This window comes from Bradysia coprophila, unplaced genomic scaffold (genome assembly GCF_014529535.1).
Source record: "Bradysia coprophila strain Holo2 unplaced genomic scaffold, BU_Bcop_v1 contig_200, whole genome shotgun sequence".
NCBI classification, from domain to species: domain Eukaryota; kingdom Metazoa; phylum Arthropoda; class Insecta; order Diptera; family Sciaridae; genus Bradysia; species Bradysia coprophila.
Genome location: NW_023503464.1, coordinates 731,634 through 754,584, shown reverse-complemented (window position 1 = coordinate 754,584; position 22,951 = coordinate 731,634). Strand labels below are relative to the sequence as shown.

The 22,951-nt window shown below is 35.6% G+C and overlaps 1 protein-coding gene across 3 annotated transcripts in view; it reads left to right on the top strand.

Annotated features, from left to right (window-relative positions):
- Positions 1-22,610, top strand: part of LOC119075322 (bone morphogenetic protein receptor type-1B) — a 62,338-nt gene extending 39,728 nt beyond the window's left edge. Inside the window, exons 1-4 of one of the 3 annotated variants that reach the window (XM_037181745.1) lie at positions 11,755-11,916; positions 12,087-12,779; positions 20,628-20,815; positions 20,886-22,610. In XM_037181745.1, coding sequence (XP_037037640.1) covers positions 12,746-12,779; positions 20,628-20,815; positions 20,886-22,190 — 1,527 coding nt within the window. In that variant the 5' untranslated portion in view covers positions 11,755-11,916; positions 12,087-12,745 and the 3' untranslated portion in view covers positions 22,191-22,610. Of the gene's footprint in view, positions 1-11,753; positions 12,780-20,627; positions 20,816-20,885 lie in introns of those variants that run through there. The other 2 variants (XM_037181744.1, XM_037181743.1) reach the window with 2 other exon arrangements.
- Positions 22,611-22,951: the final 341 nt, after the last annotated feature.

The window sequence follows — 22,951 nt, the reverse complement described above, 5'->3', positions numbered from 1 at the left end:
TATAATTTGTAGAAAAATGATCAATAACAAGCAGGGTATGGCATTTGATATTTTTCTCTAAAAGGTCTCATCACAACTTTGAAATAATTTTTTTTCTCGTCTGTTCGTTGATAAATTTCCTCTTTTTTTTTCTTCGTCTCAAGTACTTTTGTCCAAATCAAAAAGAAATATCACTCTGCATTATGAATAGAATAGAATTTTGAATGGTCCATGATTTCGAAGAAAACACCTATAGCAATGCAATCGGGCATATAAGCTTGCAGTGTTCACTTTACAATTGAAGATTCATATTGAAGACATAAATAAAATCGAATCGTTGGATGTTCTTTGTACACAAGAAATCCTTTTTTATGCTTCTCGGTCTCTTGTACTTTTTTGTTGTTAGTTCATATATACATCCATACACACATCTTTTCTAAATAAAATCTCTGTATAGCCAGAGCCACCACACTTTTTTTTGTGTGTGAATGCTGGTGTTAAAAAACATAAAAAAAAATAATTTCTCAGAATCACACCTACAGTCAGAAACAATTTGTACTTTGAACAACACACGTGCACATTACAAATCTATATAATAACATGTTCATGTTGATGAATCATATTAAATGTTAGCCTTGTGTGTTGATCGCACTATGATTTATGAGAGCAAGTAATTAATTTTAATAACACTGGTAAACACTGATGGTTGTGTGTAGTGCACGTACTCTGTATACAGATTTTGCATGCAACAATCAACTAGTAGAAATTATGAAAATTGGCATCAGAAATGTGTATAATCCTACCAGAACCAATTTTACAAAAATTTTCACAACCACAACGGTGAATTGGATATGAAAATGGATTTCTGTTGATTTTGAGATAAGTTGTTGTTTGGTAGCTAATCTGAGCTATAAATTACATGCACGTAGTAGAAGTGGGAAGGGCTTGTCTCTCTCTAGAGCCCGAGGACCACTGGTTGTATGTTGTACATACAATGTATGTAAAACATGTACAAACGAAAGGTGTACCTTGATGTGATAATTAGATCTGTTACTTCGTTTGTTTACAGTTTCGTTCTTTTCATGGAAAATCTGTTACTTCAGTGACTTAACATAAAATTTTCTATATAAGAGAACACTAGCCTGAGCTCGTCAATAGTTTCTATCGCGTCGTCGCTGTCGATTACAGATGATGATGACTCTAAATCTATATTAAATTCTGAAATATGTCTTCGTAAGGAACTTATTCAGCCCTAAAAAGTCCCAAAAGGTCTCGACAATAGACCAGTGCCGAAAAACATTTGTTCTACGACTTTCGCCTTTGAGCCCTAAATGGGTAGCCCTACTGTACATATATCTCAGTCCTCTCACATCGTAGCCCTAGTCGTAGTCCAAGTTCGTGTCAAAATGAAGGTACTTATGTCCAAGCATTTGAAAAATAATTTTTTTGTTGGGAGGGTCTGCGGTGCCTGACAAGTAAATTTTTTCTAATTTCGGTTTGTCAGGCACGCTAGACCATCCAAAAAAAAGTTTATTATTCAATTACCTGCAATACATTCAGCAAGGGCTTTTACCACAGAGGCCAAAAGTTAGGAAATTTGGTGATGAGCTGAATTTTACATTTCAACTATGTTTCGCTAGACTTTTTCGTGTGGAAATTGATCACTGTATCAAGTACCACTGTCGCCATGGCCTGATGAGAAATGGTTTTTTCGTAACGGGTAATTTGTCAGTGGTTTCAACCGTCGCCTTATAAGGGACTCAAAGTGACGTGGGTCATCCGTTTATCAGTAATTTCACCAAAAAGAAGGTTTCATATAATAGGCTGCCGTGACAGGAACATCACTTGTTATCAAGGATGACCTCTTTTAGAAATAAGTGTTCGTAGCCCGAATTTCGTGTTCTCAGTTCATCGAAACAAAGCAGTAATACAGTTGCTCATGCTCGTTTTGGGCATTAACTACATACCCATCTCCACGTAGATTGAACTAACGTTTTCTCATTTTCAGACTTTGTTATATGCGAATAAGATTCTCTTAATATTCATGTTGCGTCTGCCTTTCGGTTAAACTCAATTTGGGTAAAAAACAAAGTGTTGAATTGTGTGTATTGAAACATGTTGCAGAATGCACAGTTTTTCCAAATTTGTTTTTTGTTTTGGGTTTTTTTTTCAACTCACTACAGCCAACACATTTACATTTTTCGGAGTGATGTTAATTTAAAAATGCTTCCATTTTAATATGATGCATTCTTGTTGTGTTGTTGTTGTTTTGTATTCTTCGTTCGCCTTTTAAAGTACAACGTCGAAGAAAATATGAAAAAGGTTCTTTCATGCTGGTTCTTTTTACCCGTAACTTCAGATTGATGTTACACATATAAAGAAACGGTTCTCACAACAACAAAAAACGTTTTTTTTTTATAAAAAAGGAAAACGTTTTCTATGGATCGTATTTTATGAAAAATAATAAAAATTTGGTTCCACCAAAAAATGTGTGTATAAATCTCACAAGCCATAAAAATAGTCGAAAAATATTAAATGTAATCAAGTCGAAGAGAACGAAGATATTGATTTTAATATGATCCGTTCTCAGGGTTAACATTCAGTTTTATTCTTCTTTTCTTAAATTTTGAATTTATTATCTCTGACACCCGTGTATCAGCGTGAAATATACATTTTCGGAGTATTTGTATAAATAAACTCGAAAAAATTCGAAGATCTTTTTTTCCTTTCCCATATCATTACACGCATAAATGTATGTGCGAGCCTCAGCATTTTATATTTATACGTTCTTGAATGCGTGTGCATTTATACGATTGAATTGGAAAACGAATTATTATTATTATCCAAAGTGTGAAGCGTATTATATTCCTGACACTTATAATTTACTGTGTAAAACTTGTATCGATATAAACGGAGAGAAAAATTGTTTTTTTTTCTTCATTTTAACTTTTAATTTATGTTTTATGATTTGTTGTCGTTCCATTCGATACGGCTGTACAAAACTATAATAATTATAAAACCATTCCACAGGCCTCGACGGCGATAAAGGCAATTGAAAATAATGAATTTAACTTCACTTTTTAATCGTATACATTCTCCTAGGCCCAATTCGGATAAGTTGCCATTAACTTCTCAAGTGTTCGAACCCAAACCGTTCATAATTTCTCTTATCAAATTGTAGACATGTACGATTGGCTGTTTGGTTTACTGAGGGATTATTTAAAACCACAGCCTTGACTAATGTTTCAACGTTTTGGTTTCATTTATTGTAAAGTGGCTACGAAAAGAGCACTTTTCACTTTCACAATGAATGCGGAAAAGTTTTTCTTTGTACTTATTGTGAAAGATATTCTCTTAGGTCTCTTTCCCTTAATGCTCTGAATGTTAGAACAATACGAGTTCTCTTTCAAAGTTTGCACAATAATTCTTTTACGCCATGGTCCGCCTGGTTTGGGCCAGGGAGCCGCCGTTATCTAAAATTTCTTTCGGCTCTATAAAATTGAATTTTGATCCGAATTGAATGGGAGAAAAATCATGTGTTCCTTGCATACGTTTTTTATTTTTAACATAAAATAGACACCATTTGGAATATTTTCGCCCATTGAACCATGTCAAAAATATTTCATTTTATATTTTTACATTTTTTTTTCAAAAATCAAAATTTCATAGAGCGCAAAGAAGTGTTAGGCAACGTCGGCTCCCTAGACCAAACCAGGCCGATCCCAGTTTGGCAACTTCGCCATCTACGATAATCAACCATAAAATCGCTTTTCACATTCAATATGAGCGAAACGGCTTTTTTGGACAACTCGCATCCGACTCACAATAGACAAATGCCGAAATAATTGAAAAATGAATAAACAATTGAGACGTCCACAAACGTCATTCATCTCGATACAATTGCGGAAAAGAATGTCAAATAGTTGGTGTTGCCCTAGATTTTGACAAAGGTTTTTTATGAGGAGGTTACTACAATCGCCATGATTTCGCTGGGTCCGTAGCCCTAACGGTAACTCTAATTACATTTCCGTACGAAATTTCAACTGAACTTAAATCGAGCTACAATTTTGCATGAAAATTACAACAAAGTTCAGTGGATTATATCAGCCCCCTCATATACAGCCTTGGCGAAAACTGTTCGAAAAAATCTCACTTATCGACATCACCTCTGACGTGTTATTGTAGTTGTCAATCGCAAGAAACAGATCTAGTGAACCGGGCACAAACAACAATGAGATGGACATATCAACAACAAAAAATCCTCAACTTTCTTAGATCACATCGCTTTCAAAAATTTTACCAACTAGGTACCTAACTGAGTCTACTAGACTCTACACTGAATTGTTTTTCTTAACTGGTATACTACGACATGGCACAAACTACTACTTCGTATAATAGTCTACTGTCGACCTTTTCATTGACATTTTGACACCAAGTGCTAAAATGAAATGCATTTTGACACTAGTTTCGAAATCAAATTCTCTTTTCAACACCAGTGCAACAAAGGAATTGTGAAAGCTAATTTGTCGATTAAGTTTCTTTTCGTAATCTAATTCATGTTCGACACATACAACGAAACGAAATTTACGTGTTCGATATGTTGTCAAACTCCCCCTGGTCCCATGTAATGTTAACAGCAATCACGATACTTGTATTGTAAAGAGCTATTTTGTGTGACGAGTTCAAACTAATTCTGTTGAGATTATTCTTTGGTTTGGTTTCGTTTATAATAAACTTTGATTTATAAACAAAATCGAAATCCGTGAGAACATATTCATTGGCCATATTCGACGAAACAAAACAAAAAAAAAATATTCAAAAATTTCTATGATTTGCATTTTTATTCGATGTGTGGGTTGTAACAGTTCATGTTCGCTTCACTTAATGGCTCATAAAATCATCAGAAACTTTTCTACAAAAAATTATTCTTAGACATTTCGGATCACTAACCATCGTTTTCACTCGAAATAAATAAAAAATTGAATTCGAGGCCATGTTAATGTTTCGTATGCAATGGGACCGACTAAATTTTAATGTGGCAATCATTGTGGCTTAAGGCTTTCAAATAAAACAGATTTTCAGTGCGTTTAAGAAAGCTGTTTGTCGCCACCATACTTAGCGCGCAACAAGAATTATAACAAATCATTTCCCTACCTTTTTGATCTGTAATAATATCAGACCGCAGACGGATGAGAACAATTAAAAAGCAAACGTGAAATAAAAAGTGTATCAACTTTGTGAAATCGACACAGATCGATTTTATAACATCCAACGGTGGGTTATTATCTCGGTGACAGTGATATAATAATCAGGCCAATTATTGTGTTAGAGGTGTTTAACGAAAGTATACCTGAAATGGCATGCAAAGAGCTCAACAGGTCGTTGTTTTGTTATTCAATGTGAAAAACCATTTTTTTACATTTACTTCCGAAACTCGCTTGTTTAGGTCTTATTTGCCAGTTGAAAATGCGAGCGTAGAACAAAATGCAAATTATTCGTCAATCTTTGACCGATATTTTTCATTTCACTTGATTTAGCGTGCGTACAGCAATTGTTTTTCGTTAAGTGACACTTGTCAAAGTTCACTATCAATCTCTTTACTATACTGATGTCTGGAGCTCGTTCAGCAACTCTTCGTTAAGTTTCACTGGTGAGAATTTTGACACATCTTTCATATAAAAAAAATGTCAAAATCTTCACTTTGGGTAACGCATTTTTAGTTCCTGAAAGCGTTCCTGCGATATGTTAAAACTGTCAAAAATTCAGCACTTGAGCTGCACTGTAGAGGGCGTTTCTTTTTTATGAAAAATGAGGATGAACAAAGAGCAGTTGTCGTGTCTCTCATTTTCCATATATTTTTGACGTATCGTCATCTTTGTTAAATGATGCTGCCAGATTGCACGTCAAGAGCAAATACAGAAAGTTTAGTAGCAAATGGAAGTTTGATATTTTATGACAATGAGAAAAGAACGGAAAACAAAGAAGTTTTTCTTTACTTGACATCGGTATCTAAATCACCAATTGTATACCAGTCCGGGCTACATTCACTCTCATATCTCATCATTGATTATCATAAGTTTTTCGATCTGATAATTTTTGCTTCTTAGTAATCCTATATATGTTCATCAGAATCCATCATATCGCCGTATAACACATACGAACACTATGTACAACCAATTCCTTACATTTATGTAGGTAGATATGCAGTAAATTTTTACATGTAACCATTTGAGCGTACATAATATACCTGAGGTGTTAGCCAAGAAACAATCAACCGAAATGAGAGATTAATTTGTAAAAAAAACGGGTTCGGCCCACAAGCTTTTTTTTTGTATTTTTTGTTGTTGTTGCTCCAATAATAAAAACAAGAAAATGTATTGTATAGCATCGAGATATAAGACACGGAATTTTATGTGAGTGTAAACCGTAGGTATAATCATTTTCGATGCGGAAAGAGATCGATAGAGGATATTATCAATTTTATGACGCGTGAATGAAATTTTCTTTAATTATGGACCATTTAAGACGGACGGAAAATGCTGTGTGTGCATCGTTAATCGTTTTCAATATGAAAAGAATGTTTCGGTTGTAATGGATTCTCAAAGCTGGGTACGTCTAGGAAAATAAGCAAATTTGTTCAGCTGGGAGAGTACTGCATATTTGATTGACTAGATACATATCATTGCTCAAGCTCATTGCATGCTCGTGATTGTTTCATGGTAATTTTTTCAACAAAGTGTTTGTATATAGAAGCAAACCATTCACCGTTCACATTAATAGATTCGTTTAGTTTCCATCAAATTTAAAAAATTTTGAGATTTTTGCAGCACTGGTTACAATCGTTCTGAACGCTGAAAAAGACATTTAGTTCGTTTGACACTAACAGCCTTTTCACGGCCCATAACAAGTGTAGTCTGAACTACCGGCCTACCTTGTCTTCCGTATCACGTCACAAAGTATGCAAATACTCTCTGAGTAAAGCGAGGGGCTTAAGTGATGTCTCGCTTAAATGTAGGCTAAGCGTATGTGAAATCATAAATTGGGATGCATCATACGATTCATTCAGTGTAACACCCACCATCTGAAATTGTCTGACAAGGGATCCGAACCCGGATCATTTTGTGGAGGGCTAGTACGTAACCACTGAGGACAGAGCTAATGTTCCTTAGTGCGCAGAGACCTTCCTTGCAAAAAAAAGTTTCTTCCTATCCATAACTCTCTGGTACTTGTTTCTCCTTCAAGAAATATTGGCGTTCTATTGCCGGGTCAGATAAACTCCATACCGGATCTTCTTCACTTCACAGTCTACACTGACCCAGACCTTCTACTACAGTTGATGAATCAGCTGGTCTATGAACACTAACTCTTTGTATGGTTTTCAATCCAAAGAAAAGCACAAACAGTGACACTGTCGTGTTTTCTAGAAATGAAAAAGCAACTCCAAAGCGGAAATGTTTTGCAAACTTTGCATGTGATAGCTCATTTGAAAGGTATATTAAAGAAAGAAAATTTTGAAAAAATGATTTCAAATTATTTTGAGTAAGAGTGATTGGAAGCTTCAAAAATTGAGCATCCCAGGTTCCAGCTGAGGTGAAAAAAGTGACTACGTTCCCATATGCGTTGTGAAAATTACATTGAAGTCACGAATTCCCATTGTCGCACACCAGTGTAAAGAACTCAGACGTTCTTCTTCTGTCATTGCAACACAATACCACGACATTAATGAAATGGATTGTCGTTATTTTGGATCATTTAAATAAAAAATTGGTTTTAATTGTATGCTCCGGCCGTCTAATGCGGAGCGGAGACACATTTCATTGTGAAGAAATTCTGAAATTGTTATTTTCGGAACGGCTAATGAATTGAAATCAAAGAAATATTTTAATTTTTGTTTCGTTTCGTTCGTGTGATCAGTTTTTTCCACTTCTTTCTTTCGTTCCATTTTATCTTATTTTTCTATTTTAGACGAACGATAATACGAAAAAAAAATATTTTGAATCAAATTAATGTGAGATGATAAAGGTCGTCCTACATATTATATCTTTTAATGAGATATTTTGTTTATAGATTGTGTAATCGAATACGTTCAGTCTTTGAAGATTCTTGATGTTTTCTCTCTATCAAAAATCCATTAGTTCTAATCGAATGGAATTTTCTAGCCGATGTCCGATTATGTAAATAAAATTTGGAATACAAAATACAGATTGTCTCTGATGTTCGAAATTCGGATAGTAAAATTTCGATTTTCTATTCTTCTTACGTTCGTATGGAGTGTCCTTTAACAACATGTCCTTTAATGCATATTAAAAGTCACATTCGTTATACGCAACCTTGAGGACACATCCCCTATAGAGCATGAAAATACTAATAGTTCAATGTTGTTTGGCAGTTGAAATTTGTGAAACAAATTTTCTATTGTCGACTTAACAGGGCCTATTTTTGTGAAATTGATTGTTGAAAATTGTAGAAATTCTACATTTCACGAATTTCGAGAATTATCAGAACTTTGAAGTTGTTCAGGAATTCAAAAATTTTCAGGAATTTCAAGACTTTCCAAGAATATTCAGAGTTTTAAGGATCTACAAGATTTTCAAGAATTTCAAGAATTTACACAGATTTCTAGATATTTTTGTGGTCAATTTCCTCTAACTGCGAGCGAAGTCAGCTTTCACCGATTCCAGATATACGTAATCATTGTAAGATATGCTTCAAATAACTTAAACCACTTATTTATGAAGAATGGATAACAATTCCACTCATCCTAAGCCTTGCTGCAAACAAAATGTCTTAACAGATACTTGTTGTGAGGCTGGTTTGGCAAGTGTGGTATCGTTGTAAAGCTTAGACTGCAGGCTGATCAGGCATTATTGTTTTGTTGCAGACAGGGTCAACCTGCGTATTTCAGATGAGTCCAATTTTTACCGAGGATGATGAAAATAAAAATTTTCAAATATTGTACAATCGCTAAACCGAACTGGTGTGCATACGTTATTTTGCACCAGCTGGTCCCATTTGGAATTGTATGTGACCAGCTGGTGCAAAATAACGTATGCACACCAGTTCGGTTTAGCGATTGTACAATTCAGATAAATTTTGTAAAATCCATTCTCGGCGTTAAATAGAGCATAGAATCCTCTACCAATATTGCCATTCAAAGATTTTCAAACTCTCTTCATCTTGGACGTTTCACGATTTAAAAATGTCGAAATTTCCACTTTAGCTGGCTGTGGCTACGTGGTCAGGTTGTCGAGGGAAGCCATTTTAACACGAATTAGCTTCGAATTAGTCCCTCTTTCCGTTGCGATAACAATCTGTATTCAAATTGACTCGTCGGTCCCGCACGACCATGAGTGCCGGTTCTCCGAAACGGCTGGATGGATCCGCGAACTGACTGTGGTTCCTTATTGTACTCGAGTCCCTCAATAAGAATATGAAGAAAAATCAGAGGTGGTATCGCGACTCTAATAATTTTTTCCGTCAATTGATTAGCCAGATGGAATGGAATGGAATGAAGGCGATTGCGACTCTATTTAAGTTTTGTTCCAACCCATCACGGTCCCAACGGTTCCAACCTCATATTACAACGAAAAATCATTCTTTTGATAAACCAATACCTATCGGCCAATACTCGTTCACTTGGTTCTCCCATTCAGCAGAAATATAATTCATCTCTTTATATCGGGTACACATTCAATGCCAGTATTCGACCAAACGAAAGATAGATTAGATGCACTAATACGACGAAGGCACTAAAACCTAAAATAACATGGGGATCCTATATATATCCAATCCAATACAATCCTACCTGTTATGTTACTCCGATTCCTTTTTTTTAATTTTTCTTTTCTTCTGAAAATTAATTGCTAAAAAAACATGTGTGCAACACTCTTCTTGATGTAACAAATGTGCATTATTCGTTGTTTTTTTCTCTCTATCTCTCTTCCTTTTTGTTGTTATGTTCTTTAAAGTTGGCTAGCGTACACACAAAAAAAAAGAATAAAACGAAAGAAACCTTCACACACGAATATACATTGGTTTAATGCAGTCAGCATTTATACACAGAGATGCTATAGAAATGCATCGAATTGTGTTTACACTCACACTATGAATGTATATTCCCGAAGAAACGAGACGAGATGTGATTTAAACAGAAATTGTAATGCACATTTTCATATATTTTCGTTTATTTATACCCGGTCGCGAAAGACGAAGATGTTAGAAGGTGACCAATTACTTTACACTTCGTTTGTTGAATTGTTGTGGTCTACCCATTCTAACTGCAATGTTTATTACGATTGCGTAATGATGAACCGAGCAATCAATGTCAATGTGAATCTGTAAATGGCAAATCCTACGACGTCATTATTATTGAGTGTTCAAGGTCAGAAAAGCCGTAAGCACCGTCATTTCTCCTATTCTAATTAATGAATTGAGGAAATCCTATAGTCTCATTGTTTCACTTCCCGCTCTGCAGGCCCGGGCATAGTGTGAAGTCTGGCGATTCGTGCCTCTTGGACTTTTATGGAAAATCTTTGAATTTTTGGGTTCTTACAAATGTAGCACTCGAGGGTTTTTCGAGCCAGTTCGGCCCATCTGGCTTTGCACGAATTGAAATTAGGTTCCCATCACCAGTCATCATCTTCTTCTTCCGTAGAGAGCAGGAGAGCATAATTAACATTAGCATTCCTAACGTTCCCACACCTTGTATGTAGCCCCTAAAAGGCTTTTTCGAGCCAGTTCAACCCTGCTGCTCTGCCCCCATTAAACTTCTGTCACCAGTCATCATCTTCCTCTTCCTCAGAACTCAGCGGGAGAGCATAATTAACTGTCATATTACTAACGTGCCCAGCCCACACCTTCACGTATAATATCTTGAGCCAGGCAATCCGTCTGACTTAAAATGAAAGGTTTGATTGCAATGATAATAAACTGGCTGCAAAATGTCATCTGCTATAGCAGAAGGTAGATCTGTACTATTGGTGACGAAGAGTACAATTTAGTACCAGAAACGTAATAGCAACTGCATCAGTAAACAAAAAAAAATCCAAATGTTTTATCCGAAGTGTCCGAATTTTCTTCTGCCAAATCTATCAATTAATTACTGGGCACGGCGTATCATAATGTATGATCGCTAAATCTATTACTTCGTTTGATTCAAGTATTTTGCATCGTATTGGAGGAAAATCTGTTACTTCATAGACTCTAACTTATATTTTGCTATGTGAGACAACACTGACTGGTCATCTCTTATTTTTGTTGTCGTCATTGTTGCTAACAAATGAGTGGCTAAGCATTTCTAAGAATTTTTTCTGGCTGCGAAAAATACAACATAGTGCAGAAATAAAACGACAAAATATTATGACTGGGCTACATCATTGGGTACGGTTATAATCAGCACGGACACATTTATCTTATCTCTATTCATACGCCTTTTTATTATTCTCTCGGTTCTCGATTTTTATTTTTTCGTAAGATCACATTTTCGTTACGAAAACTCGATTCGAGTGTTTTGAGTGTTCGGATATTTTCAATATATCGCTTACCGAGAGCAGTTGAATTTCAAGAATGAAACAACCATTGTGGATTGAACAAATCTCCTCCACTATAGAAATATAGGTGGAAGCGAAACAGACCGATATGTTTAGCCGAAAACAACACATGTGTGGATATTGTGACGATTCAGGGATAGGAGAAAAAAAAAACGAGCATCAACACAACGAACGTTTCTGTTCTGATATTTTAAGTCGAAAAGAATTTTTCTTACATTGGTTTTAGTTTAAGCTAAGCGGTTCAGTGCAACGGTTGCGTTACGCTTGATTCCGTTTTAATTTCGTTTGAAATATATAAATCGAACTACCGACTGTGTGTTCACATGAAAAGTTTTCGGATTTTTTTAGTTGTTGTTGTATTCCTCGCTCGTTCAATCAGCCTTTCAAAGTTTGTTGTTTATTTATTGTGTTTTTTTCAATTATTTTTTATTTTGAACCGAGAGTGTTGTTAAATCAGATCAGCATGAATTTCCTTAATTTATCAAAATAGAAATATAAATTAACGTGTGATTATTGCTAGGGAATTTTTTTTAAAAATATTTTTTGGTATTAATTTAGTGTTAACACGTCTCATCTGAAGTTGGTGGTATTTATAGAAAATGTTTTGACGCAAGAAATTCAGAGGATTTTTTTCTTCTTCTTGTATTAATTTGAGTTCATAAATATACAAAAAAAAAAAACTGTAAAGAAGAGAGATGAATATAATATGAAATGGAGTTGATATATTGAACATCGTGTCTATTTACATTGGATAAATAACACACAAGAAAAAAAGTTATGTTTACATCTCGTAGAATGTGTGCTAAATTAAGATTTTTGTGTAGAATTTTTGTTTTATGAATTTTTGATTTGATTACTAAATACCAAATCGTACGCATAAACTAACTGTGCGTATACATCAGTTCTTTAATCGGACATTACAACTGCCACACATATGTTTTTCGAGACTTGAGAAAATTGTGGAGTTCAGTTCACGAGAGGAAATTGTTTGACTATAGTAAGACACATTCCTTGTTCGAAAAGGATAACGTTTGAGGATAGTGAATTTTGTTGTTAAAATTTTTATTAAAAAAAATTGCTTGTTGTCTCTGGATCGAAAGGCCAGAACAGCATAAATAATAAACAAAACCCAAAGTTTTGGATTACACACGAGAAAAAAAAGAAGAAGAGAATCTCTGAAGCAGAGGCATATCGTCGTATACTTCGGGTCCGCAGACATGGCGCCGAGATCACGAAAGAAAAAGGCACATGGTAAATAATAAATTAAAATAACAAAACAAAATAAGAAAAATTTTCAAACCATTTTTTCCCTTCCATTCTCTCGTCCAATATATTTTACGAGAATATTTTGTGTAGAAAAATGAATATATATTTTCTGTGGAACGATGGTACGATATAACCATAAGTATGTATTAAATACGCTGAATGGATATATTATGAGAGAGTGAATATCTAATCAATTTTTAGGAATTCATTCAAGATGGTTTATCGTATCGAATTCGTTTTTTTTTGATTCTCGGTTAACTCGCTGTGTTATATATTCACTCCGATTCGTTTAGGGTCATAAGAAATTTTGTAATTAAATATTCCGGACGAGATTATTATTTTATTGGAAAATTTATTCGAATAATTTTTTGGATTTTTATTCTTTTTGTGATAAAAGTTATGGAATACCATGAATTATTCATTGTCGTTTAGTCGTTTGATGTTGTTGTTTTTTTAAGCCTAAACGATTTGTTTTTATTTGGAAGCAGTAAATGGTTGTTCTGATTAGACTTAAAATTTGGGTAATATACCAGATCGTTTATGGCTTCGACGATGTATTACTTTAAGTATTAAATATGGTTCGTGAGTGTGCTATGCACCGTTTTGTCGCAAAATACGTCACCAACCAAAGACTCTTCCCGATCCAATGCTTTCGTATGATGACTGAGATTAGGTCTCGCAAAAATTCGATAATTTAAATTTCAGAGCGATATTAAAAACGATTACAGACGGTATGGCTGGCCTTCTACCGAAAATGAATCAGGTTTCCATTCCTGTGACAAATAAAAATTCACGTAGAATTATTCTAGCATTCGTACAGTCCTAACAGCTTCATGATTTGATTCGTTTCCTATTTTTGGTAAAATTATGGATTCTTAAAAATTCTTGAAATTCGAAAATTCTCTAAATTCTGGAAATTCTCGAATCGAAATTCTCGGAAGGCTTGGAACTCTCGATAGTCTTGAGATTTTCAAAATTCTCGAAATTCCTGAAATACTAAAAAAATTTCACTAGTCTCGAAAAAAACCCCTAGAAATTGGCTTTGGTAGTTTGCGGTATGTCCACATATGTCTACACGTCTAGGCGACATATCAATTACGTGCCTTGCTTCTTTATGATTTGCATACTTCCAGTTGTGGTTCGGAAGTTACGTTAAACCGGTGATCTATAATGAACTCGCTATTGGCCTTAAAAAGCTGTTCGTGACAAGGCAAACAATGGAATTGAATTAATCAAAGTCTGTAAACGAGAGTGTATTTGGAAGGTATTCTTGTTTGACGTTCTGTAATTTTCCCTAACCATTTAGAAACGGCATGCGCATCTCTACAAAATCGTCAAATCTAATACTTAACTTCGCTAGACTTTCTCCGAGCATTCGATGCAAAGTCTATCACTTCAATATTTTCTATCACACATTTCGCTATTTAATAGAACACGAGCCAGAGCTCATCGCTTATACATTGTCGTCTTCATCGATAACAAATGACCATGAGGTTAGGGTATGGATTCATGTATATTCTTTAATGTTTATTTTACAATTACACTCGGTGAGCTCGGAGTTTGAGTATGGAACATTGCTACATAAGTGCTAATCATCACTGCAGCTTTTGCTTAAAAAAAAGTTTTAGAAAATAGATGTCAGCGTGTTATATGACTTTAAGACTGTAATCTCATTGAAGTTTTTAATTCAAATACCTTCGACAAACAGAATTCAATGAAATGTCTAAGAGACTCGCTGCGATTTAAGGCATTAGCACGGTATATTTAGACAATAAATAGTTTTTGATAAGTCTTGGCCACTGATGGTTGAAAGAGAAATATCCGCTGTGCATGAAATGCCATTATAAACAACTGATCTCCGTTATTCTTGGATTGAGAACAAGTTTTCAGTTTCGTAGATGCATACAGCGATTTTTGTTAACTACAAAAATTCTCAATGAACGAGAAAAATGAGCAATTTTAACGGATCGTGAACGAATAATTATATTTTTCTTTAGAAGACACGACCTTTGATTGGATCGTTGTACTGAAAGCTATTGTAAGTGCAACTGTACGGTGAACCCAATTATCGTCTTTTTCTACTTACTATTGGCTAACATTTTTGTCTACATTTTGCGTTGGAAAGCTTTCCGTTGATCTTCTTCTATAATTTCAATACCACTTCTCATCAGGTCATAGTGACAGTCGTACTTGAGACAGAGTGCTCGAACGACGATTATTATATAATTTGCACACGAAAAAGTTTGGCGAATCATAACCGAAATAAAATTTCAATTCATCGCTTACCTTCCAGATTCATGGCGGAGATTGTTAGCTATCAATTGCAACAATTATCTAGGAGATCTAATCAATTGAAAAGCTACCACCTGTCTGAGGGTGTGATTTAAAAAAATTATTTAGTTTAATCTGGCGCATGATAATGTGTGCAGACGTTACTGTAGGTATCACAAAACATTTAAAAATCTTTTATTTTCCGTAATCTCATTTCCGTGCTTACATATTCTGTCGGTGCCATTTTCGTAATTGAATTGATGAGTTTTTAATTAAGTACACGCAATAAACGTTGCAAATCGTTCGAACCGACAATGGCAATAAACAAAACGAGCAACGTAAAAATCGCAAAAATTATACTCGCAGTACCATTGCGCCTTTCTTCACAAATCGAATGTTTAATCATTTCGTGTTTTTATGTTCCTTTTAACAACCTTTTCCTCCAAACGAAACCGAACAAAAATTTTATTGCCAAAAGCGAAACCAACATGGGTAATATTGTTTATGATTCGATGCCACCAGAAATAAATATAAAAAATAAATGAAATAAAAGAATTGGAAGCCGAACAACAACAACGAAAAGTTCAATTCCGAAAAAAAACCAAACCAAAACGAATTTCCACCATTTTTAATTTCCCTCGTAAACGACGTTTTGTGTATCTGGAGCCGGGTACATTGTAATTGACCATAAACTTTATTTTTTTATGATTTTTTCTATTAATAAATAGAAATACATAAACAAGAGAATTTTTTGTTTTAAAACGTGCGCGTCTAGATAATTTCGCTCCATATAATAATTTCCGATATATTATGCGTCTCGTGGAATAAATAAAAAGATTTTTTTTTGCTTTTTCGTATCTCTTTTTGGTTCGGAGGTATAAACTTCCATAATATATATCTGGAACATCCACAAAGAGAAAAGAAAGAAAGAAAGAAACGGCATCCATGTACATACGCATACGTTGCATGTAAACATAATTGGAAAAATTATATTTCATTCCGTAGGAGCCATGCACTGGTACATATACCATTTACTATTCACCTGTTCAGGCGAACAGAATCCCTAAACTTAATTTATACTAACCGCAAACGTATCTCCGTATTATCATTGAATCTATTACTTCATTAATGTACAGTACGGCCTGGTGTTGAACACGATATTAGTTTTTGTACATATGACCAGTCCAAATTCTTAGGACGTGGACTGAAGTAGTAGATTATGCACTTTTGTCCAAAATGTTTATTTTGACGATATAAAAGTTATATACCGAGTCGAAGGCGTGAAACACAATTTAAATAGTCAAAATAAACATTTTGGACAGAAGGGCATAAGCAAAGCACACACTATTTTATCTATTTAACAGATTCATCTAAAGTTTGTAAACCTAATATCAACCATCCACAACAGATACGTAGATAACGTTTCATGAATAATGGCAAATCAAGAGAAAAATTCCAAAATTTGGTCACAAGACATGACAAATCTATTACTTCATTAGTTCAGACATACATTTTGCTATAAAATAAAACATGAGCCAGACCTCATTGCTTATTTTTGATGTGTCGTGTTTTTGATAACAGACACTGTGACAATGCTTGAACAAAGTAAATTGAATCCAAGCTTTTTTACGTTACGGTTATTGCAACGGGCTGTAAACACATACATAAAGCTCGGGATGAGGACAACTACTAACTGTAATGCCTATCAAAAATTCGAATATTTCGTCTTTTACTTGCTACCCGTGTTATGGTCTAAGAATATATTTTCTTTTGGCCATAAACAAATAGGGTACAAGAACACTTATTCGAGAGTTAGAAACTTGATTTCACCACGCGTGGTTCAGCTTCGTTCCAGATTCACGTGCCGTTGAATCTCTGCAAGATAAAAAGCCACCAGAGTTGACAGAATCGATACGCGACGAAAGTAATAACATTGCAAAAATGTAGCGCGAAGGAAGTACATATCAAACAGCCTGTAGTTAGACTACGGCGAAGACCAGGCACCAGCAAAACATTTCCTTGAATAGACGATATCTCTGTATACTTTGAGTTCCATTTTGATTTTTTATAAATTTAATCTGAGATGCCAATTAGTCCAGGAACGAGAATGATCTGGAGGTTCAATGGAGGCACACAACAAAAATTGAACATAAAGTAAGTCTGAATTTCGGGCATTATTGAAGTTCAGAGGTTTCCAAACCACATTGATCTCCAACTTGAGGCCAGCCTTATTTCACTAACGGACTAACAAATACATAATCGGTCCAAATGTGTGCTAAGATCACCTGAAATATTTACACTTAGATTGAGACTGTCCGTCCATCAAACGGTCAATTGTCATATCCTATTTCTTATGTGGACCATTTACAGTGTGTGATATACCGAACGAACCATGCGACCTACTGTAAACCTACCTATGATTAATATACGAATCAAAGGTAGCATATGCTATCGAAGAAATTCCTTACTGCATATTGTTTGGAAAATGCATACACCTCTGTCCCAGCACATACACGCAAACGATTCATACATACGCACATATTGCTCTGCGTTTATTATTATTTTTTTATGAATGTTACGGAAAAGATGATAAAGTCTACCAAAACCCTAATGTAAATAACATTTTGCTGATAAGATTATAGACAGGTTATTGATAGTTATATAGAAATTGTAAATATTGTTTAGAAAAATTACCAGAAAAGGCGGTTGTCGCAACACGTTGGAATGATTTTTTTTTTTCGTATCTTACCCGTTCAGTTCCGTTGAGTTTACGAAATTATAAATTTCCATTTGTGGTATAGTAACTATAATCATCTGATGGATATGTTTGACGAATTCAAACCAATATTACGTTAGACAAAACTGTGTCTTATCCCTTTACTGACGGCAAGCATATTAACAGTTTTAATATCAGATCTATTCCTTCATTTGGTCAAAGTAATTTCAATAGATTGATTTCAATTCTGTTACTTCATTTTTGTAAACATTTTTTTTGCCATATTAAGACCTCATAAGACAGAACTGGTTGTTTATTACTGTGGTCATTATCGATGACAAATGACAAATGACAGCCGTCCGTAGCATGTTAGCATATATCTATGCGTTTTGCATATATCCTCGTCAGGTTAGATGACGAAAGTTCCCAAGCCAGTTTAACTCATTTAACATTATGAGAGCCTGAACCCAAGGAGGTTTTTATAATTTGCACAACCTGATGGATGACAATTGTTATGTCGTTATAATTTAAATTGAGCCACCGGCAGGCCATATGCACTTACGTCCCTATACGGATCAATCATAAAGTATGGCTATCGTGACGGCTATCTTTGTCTCTTTCTATCACATTGTAAACCATTTCGTGCATCTCTTTCGTACGAGTAACACAATTTATGAATGGTTCCATGACCGAAGCAAGTAGTAATAGAGCATAGTGAGTCGTTCCATTACAAAGATTTTTTGTGCTGAGCTTAGGCTACACTGTCCCCTACTTGTGGTTTCCTTAAGCATCTGTTTGGAATCAATTTGGGAAGTTTTGGGAACTTGGGGAAATTGTTGTGAAACTTTGGCGAATTTTTAGGAACTTTGGGGGATTTTTTTTTGAGAACTTTGGGGAATATTTGCGAATTTTGGGGATTCCTCAATCTTAAGGCCTGGTTGCGACATGTATTTTTGAGGCTACTCTAGAATTGAAATTAAATGTTTTGTGATTTACACAGCTATCTTGTGGGTCACCCAAAACTTTATCATAATTTTATAGATCCTCAAGAGCAATTCCGATCTCTTAATTTAATTCAAAATTACCGTTCAGGCTGAACTACCGTTCAATTCTGTAAACGTATTTCAATGGTGCTCCTTGACAACAACTGCAACAACACCAATGGACAAGAAATATTTAACGTTTTATTAATGAACGATGTGTAAGTTTTAATGAACTCTCTCGATGAAAACATTTTTTTTTATTGACATCATTCTCAACTGATAACCGACTATTATGGTCGTTGAAGAATAACCTTTTCGTCAACATTTTCTTCTTCCAAAGTCAATTGCCCTGAAAACATATTTTGTATTTGGTGCATAAGAAACTTTTTTTTTATTATTATATGGTCTCCCAAGCTAAGTGCAGTGCCTATCTTTCTGGTATCGAATGCGGCATATAAATAACAGCTTTATCGTTAAAAATCAAATAAAACCGGAGCCTTTCAAAAGGTGGTCGTGTAATTCATTTTTATGCTTTTATTTAAACAAAAAAAAAACACGAAAAATTGATAATCAGCAATTCAATCTAGCATCATGTTTGTCGAAATAAAAAAAAATCATTGGAAACAATTTCGAATCACAAGTTTTATTGATAAAACCCGTGGCCCATAAATCAATGGAGAATGTCAATTAAATGTTTTCTTGGAAATGATTATGATAAGATTTCGACGAATGATCAACACGGTTTTTTAACCTGTGTGTGCAAAAGAAAATTCAGAAATGAGGAAATCGTAAATGGGGAGATATGATGGTGTTATGGAGGTAGATTAGCACATATATGACACATTATGTTTAACCTTTTATGAACGGCAAGCGCATCCACATATATGCATATGATGTAAATCTGCTACTTCGTTTGTTTAAACAGTGAGATTCAACGTTAGTTTTGCACTTTGTTGCTTATGCTTCAGATTCAATGAGAACACACATCTTCACACTAACGTATGAAAAATGAAAACAGTGGAAACAATTAGAGCGAAGCCTGTACAAAGAAGTGTAGAAGCCTTAGTGTTGAATCAATTTGTCCGAGCTTGCTCATGAGAGCTCACTGACCATTTCTATCGTCTTAAACAAATAACTTAGCCGTTTCCAAAAAGATATATCTTTGCTTTTCGTTATTTCAGGGATTGAATTTTGGCTCGATGTTTCAAACGAGAGAAATCACCGAATTTGTCAATCATAAAACGCTGTTAATGCTCAGCTTCTATGAACAATATGGGTTAGCTAAAAGTTTAGCAATGATACGAACCAAAGCCCAAAGTTTAGCAAGGACTCGAACCAAATCAAAGATTGTAGCGAAGATTTGAACCAGTCTATAATATCACTAATATTCGTCGTAAAATAGAGTTGGATTTCCATTGAAGAGCAAGCATTTTACAGAGCTGTCACGGTTTAAAACAACTCTTTATTTAAGGACTTTGATGATACCTGCTATTTTGTTCTACACCTGACATGAGCGTCCTTAAAGAGTTAGTTAGCCTTTTCCTATCATTCCAAATGTACGATATTTAGGAGTTTTACAATTGTAGCATTGGACTTAGCAACCGAAAGTCTGTATGCACCGAAGTAGTTTATCATGGATGGTTATCCTTCCTGCTGTTTACAAATATTTATTTGACAAATGTTAGTGACATACAATAATCCTACCTGCGTGTTCCCAATGGTTTGCGTCATTGATTAACTTTTCGGGTGAGCCTCGTCAACATTTCTGTTCCATTTTCCTTTTAAGTCTAATTTGTGTTCCCTACAAAACTTATGTTCGTTCCTGACATTTTTTTGCTAATTTTTTTCTTCTTTCAATTACAGCTCGCTCCCTTATGTGCTTCTGCGACGGCCACTGCCCGGATAATTTAGTAAACGGAACATGCGAAACAAAACCTGGTGGTTCGTGCTTCAGTGCAGTGGAGGAGGTCTTAAACGAAAGTAATGGCGAATGGGAATCAGAACGAACATATGGCTGCATGCCACCAGAAGAGCATGGAGGTCTTATGCAAGTAAGTGTTTTTTGAATGAAAATGTTAAATTGATTGCGTGTATTAACCGTTGGTTCACTTCCACTTTCAGTGTAAAGTGTCACCAACTCTGCACGGGAAAAATATCGAGTGCTGTGATAGCGAAAATTTTTGCAACAAATTCGTTCATCCGAAATACATACCACGCACAACTACCCCGCCTCCAGCTCAACCAATCGATGATTCGACGGTTTACTTAGTAGCACTGATTGGTTCAATGCTTGTGTGCATCGCTGCATGTATTATGGTTATCCTAGCGCTGTATGTAATACAGAGACGACGAGAACGGAAGAGGAGACAAGCCTGCCTAATCGAATCGATACGCAGTAGTCACACATCGCCACTGACAAGTTTAGTTGAAAGAACATCCGGTTCGGGCAGTGGGCTTCCATTGTTGGTACAGCGAACGATTGCGAAACAAATTGAATTGTGTCATTCCCTTGGCCGTGGACGTTACGGTGAAGTGTGGCTAGCTAAATGGCGTGACGAGAATGTGGCGGTCAAAGTGTTTTACCCCGAAGAGGAAGGCAGTTGGTTTAGGGAAACGGAAATCTATCAAACCGTCCTGATGAGACACGAAAACATTTTGGGTTTCATTGCGGCCGACATTAATGGAACGGGAGCCAGAACGTTGATCACCGATTTCCATGAACTGGGAAGCTTATACGATTTCCTGCAACGACACGTATTGAATGCCGACCGACTGTACGATCTAGCATTTTCATTGGCATCCGGATTGGAGCATTTACATTTGGCTAACTTGGGACGACCAGCCTGTAAACCCGGTGTCGCCCATCGAGATCTAAAGAGCAAAAACATTTTGGTCAAGCAAAATGGCCAGTGTGCCATCTCCGACTTTGGCATGGCCGTCAAATTCATGTGCGACACCGGAAAAATTGATGTACCCGAAAATGGACGCGTCGGCACCTACCGATATATGGCACCGGAGGTTCTCAGCCAAACCCTAAACAAGGACCAATTCGAAGCATTCAAAACGGCCGACATGTACTCGTTAGGTTTGGTGTTCTGGGAAATGGCACGTCGGTGCACGTCGCTGAAACGCGGCACCAGGAACACAACATGCGAAGAATACGCCATGCCGTACCATGACGTCGTGCCATCCGATCCGAACTTGGAGCAAATGTGGACGGTGGTGTGCGAGTCGGGAATGCGACCGATTGTGCCGGCCCGATGGGAAGACGACGAAATGCTGCAATTGATGGCAAAATTGATGGAAGAATGTTGGCATGCGAATCCATCGGTACGACTGACAGCGCTTCGTGTTAAGAAATCGTTGGGCAAATATCGACAGAATCCACACGACATGGATCACAGTGATTTAACGTTTAACGTCTAACGTTTCTCGGTTTTATGGTTATGTCTGTGTGTACCGAATATTGGTAGCGTGTGCGTGATTTAATAGGTTTTAGTTTTGTGACGACTGTTTTATGTAAGTGTAATGAACGGACCCGAGAGACGGTTTCGATGATTTTAATCGAAGGCAAAAAAAACTGTGCGCAAAAATTGACTCAGTGCGAAGGACTGAACTGAAGAATTTGTTTTTTCAATTTTTTTAAATTTTTCTGGTGCCTTTTTATACATTGACATTAAGTGGAATTATGCCTTGAACGGAACATGAATTGCCTAACCATTTTCGAATCGATCGATTCGTATGAAATTGTAAATATTTAAAAAAAAGAAAAATTTCTTATTGATTGCGTGTATACGGATGGGTCGTTACGTAAAGATCGTAAGACGTAAATAAAGACGAAGAAAAAAAAAATCAAATTTGAACAACCGATCACAAATTTGGCTCTTTGGTCTTCCATACTAGTTTTCCCCTATATCAATCAGACAACAGAAACACCATTCGGTTCTGGTTGTCCTTTTTCAACCGCTAGCGTTCCAATGACATTATTCAGACGTAAATTCATAAATTCATTGTTAATAGAGCGTTCCAGTTCGATAATGCAGTTCGCCAGTCTCAACTGTTCGAAAAACTGTACTAACTGTTTGAACTAGAACACTCTATAACCGCATAGCGTATGGACAACCTAACACCTAAAATGATAAGACCGGAAATGCCACCAATTTATTGATAATAATTAAGAAGCCAAC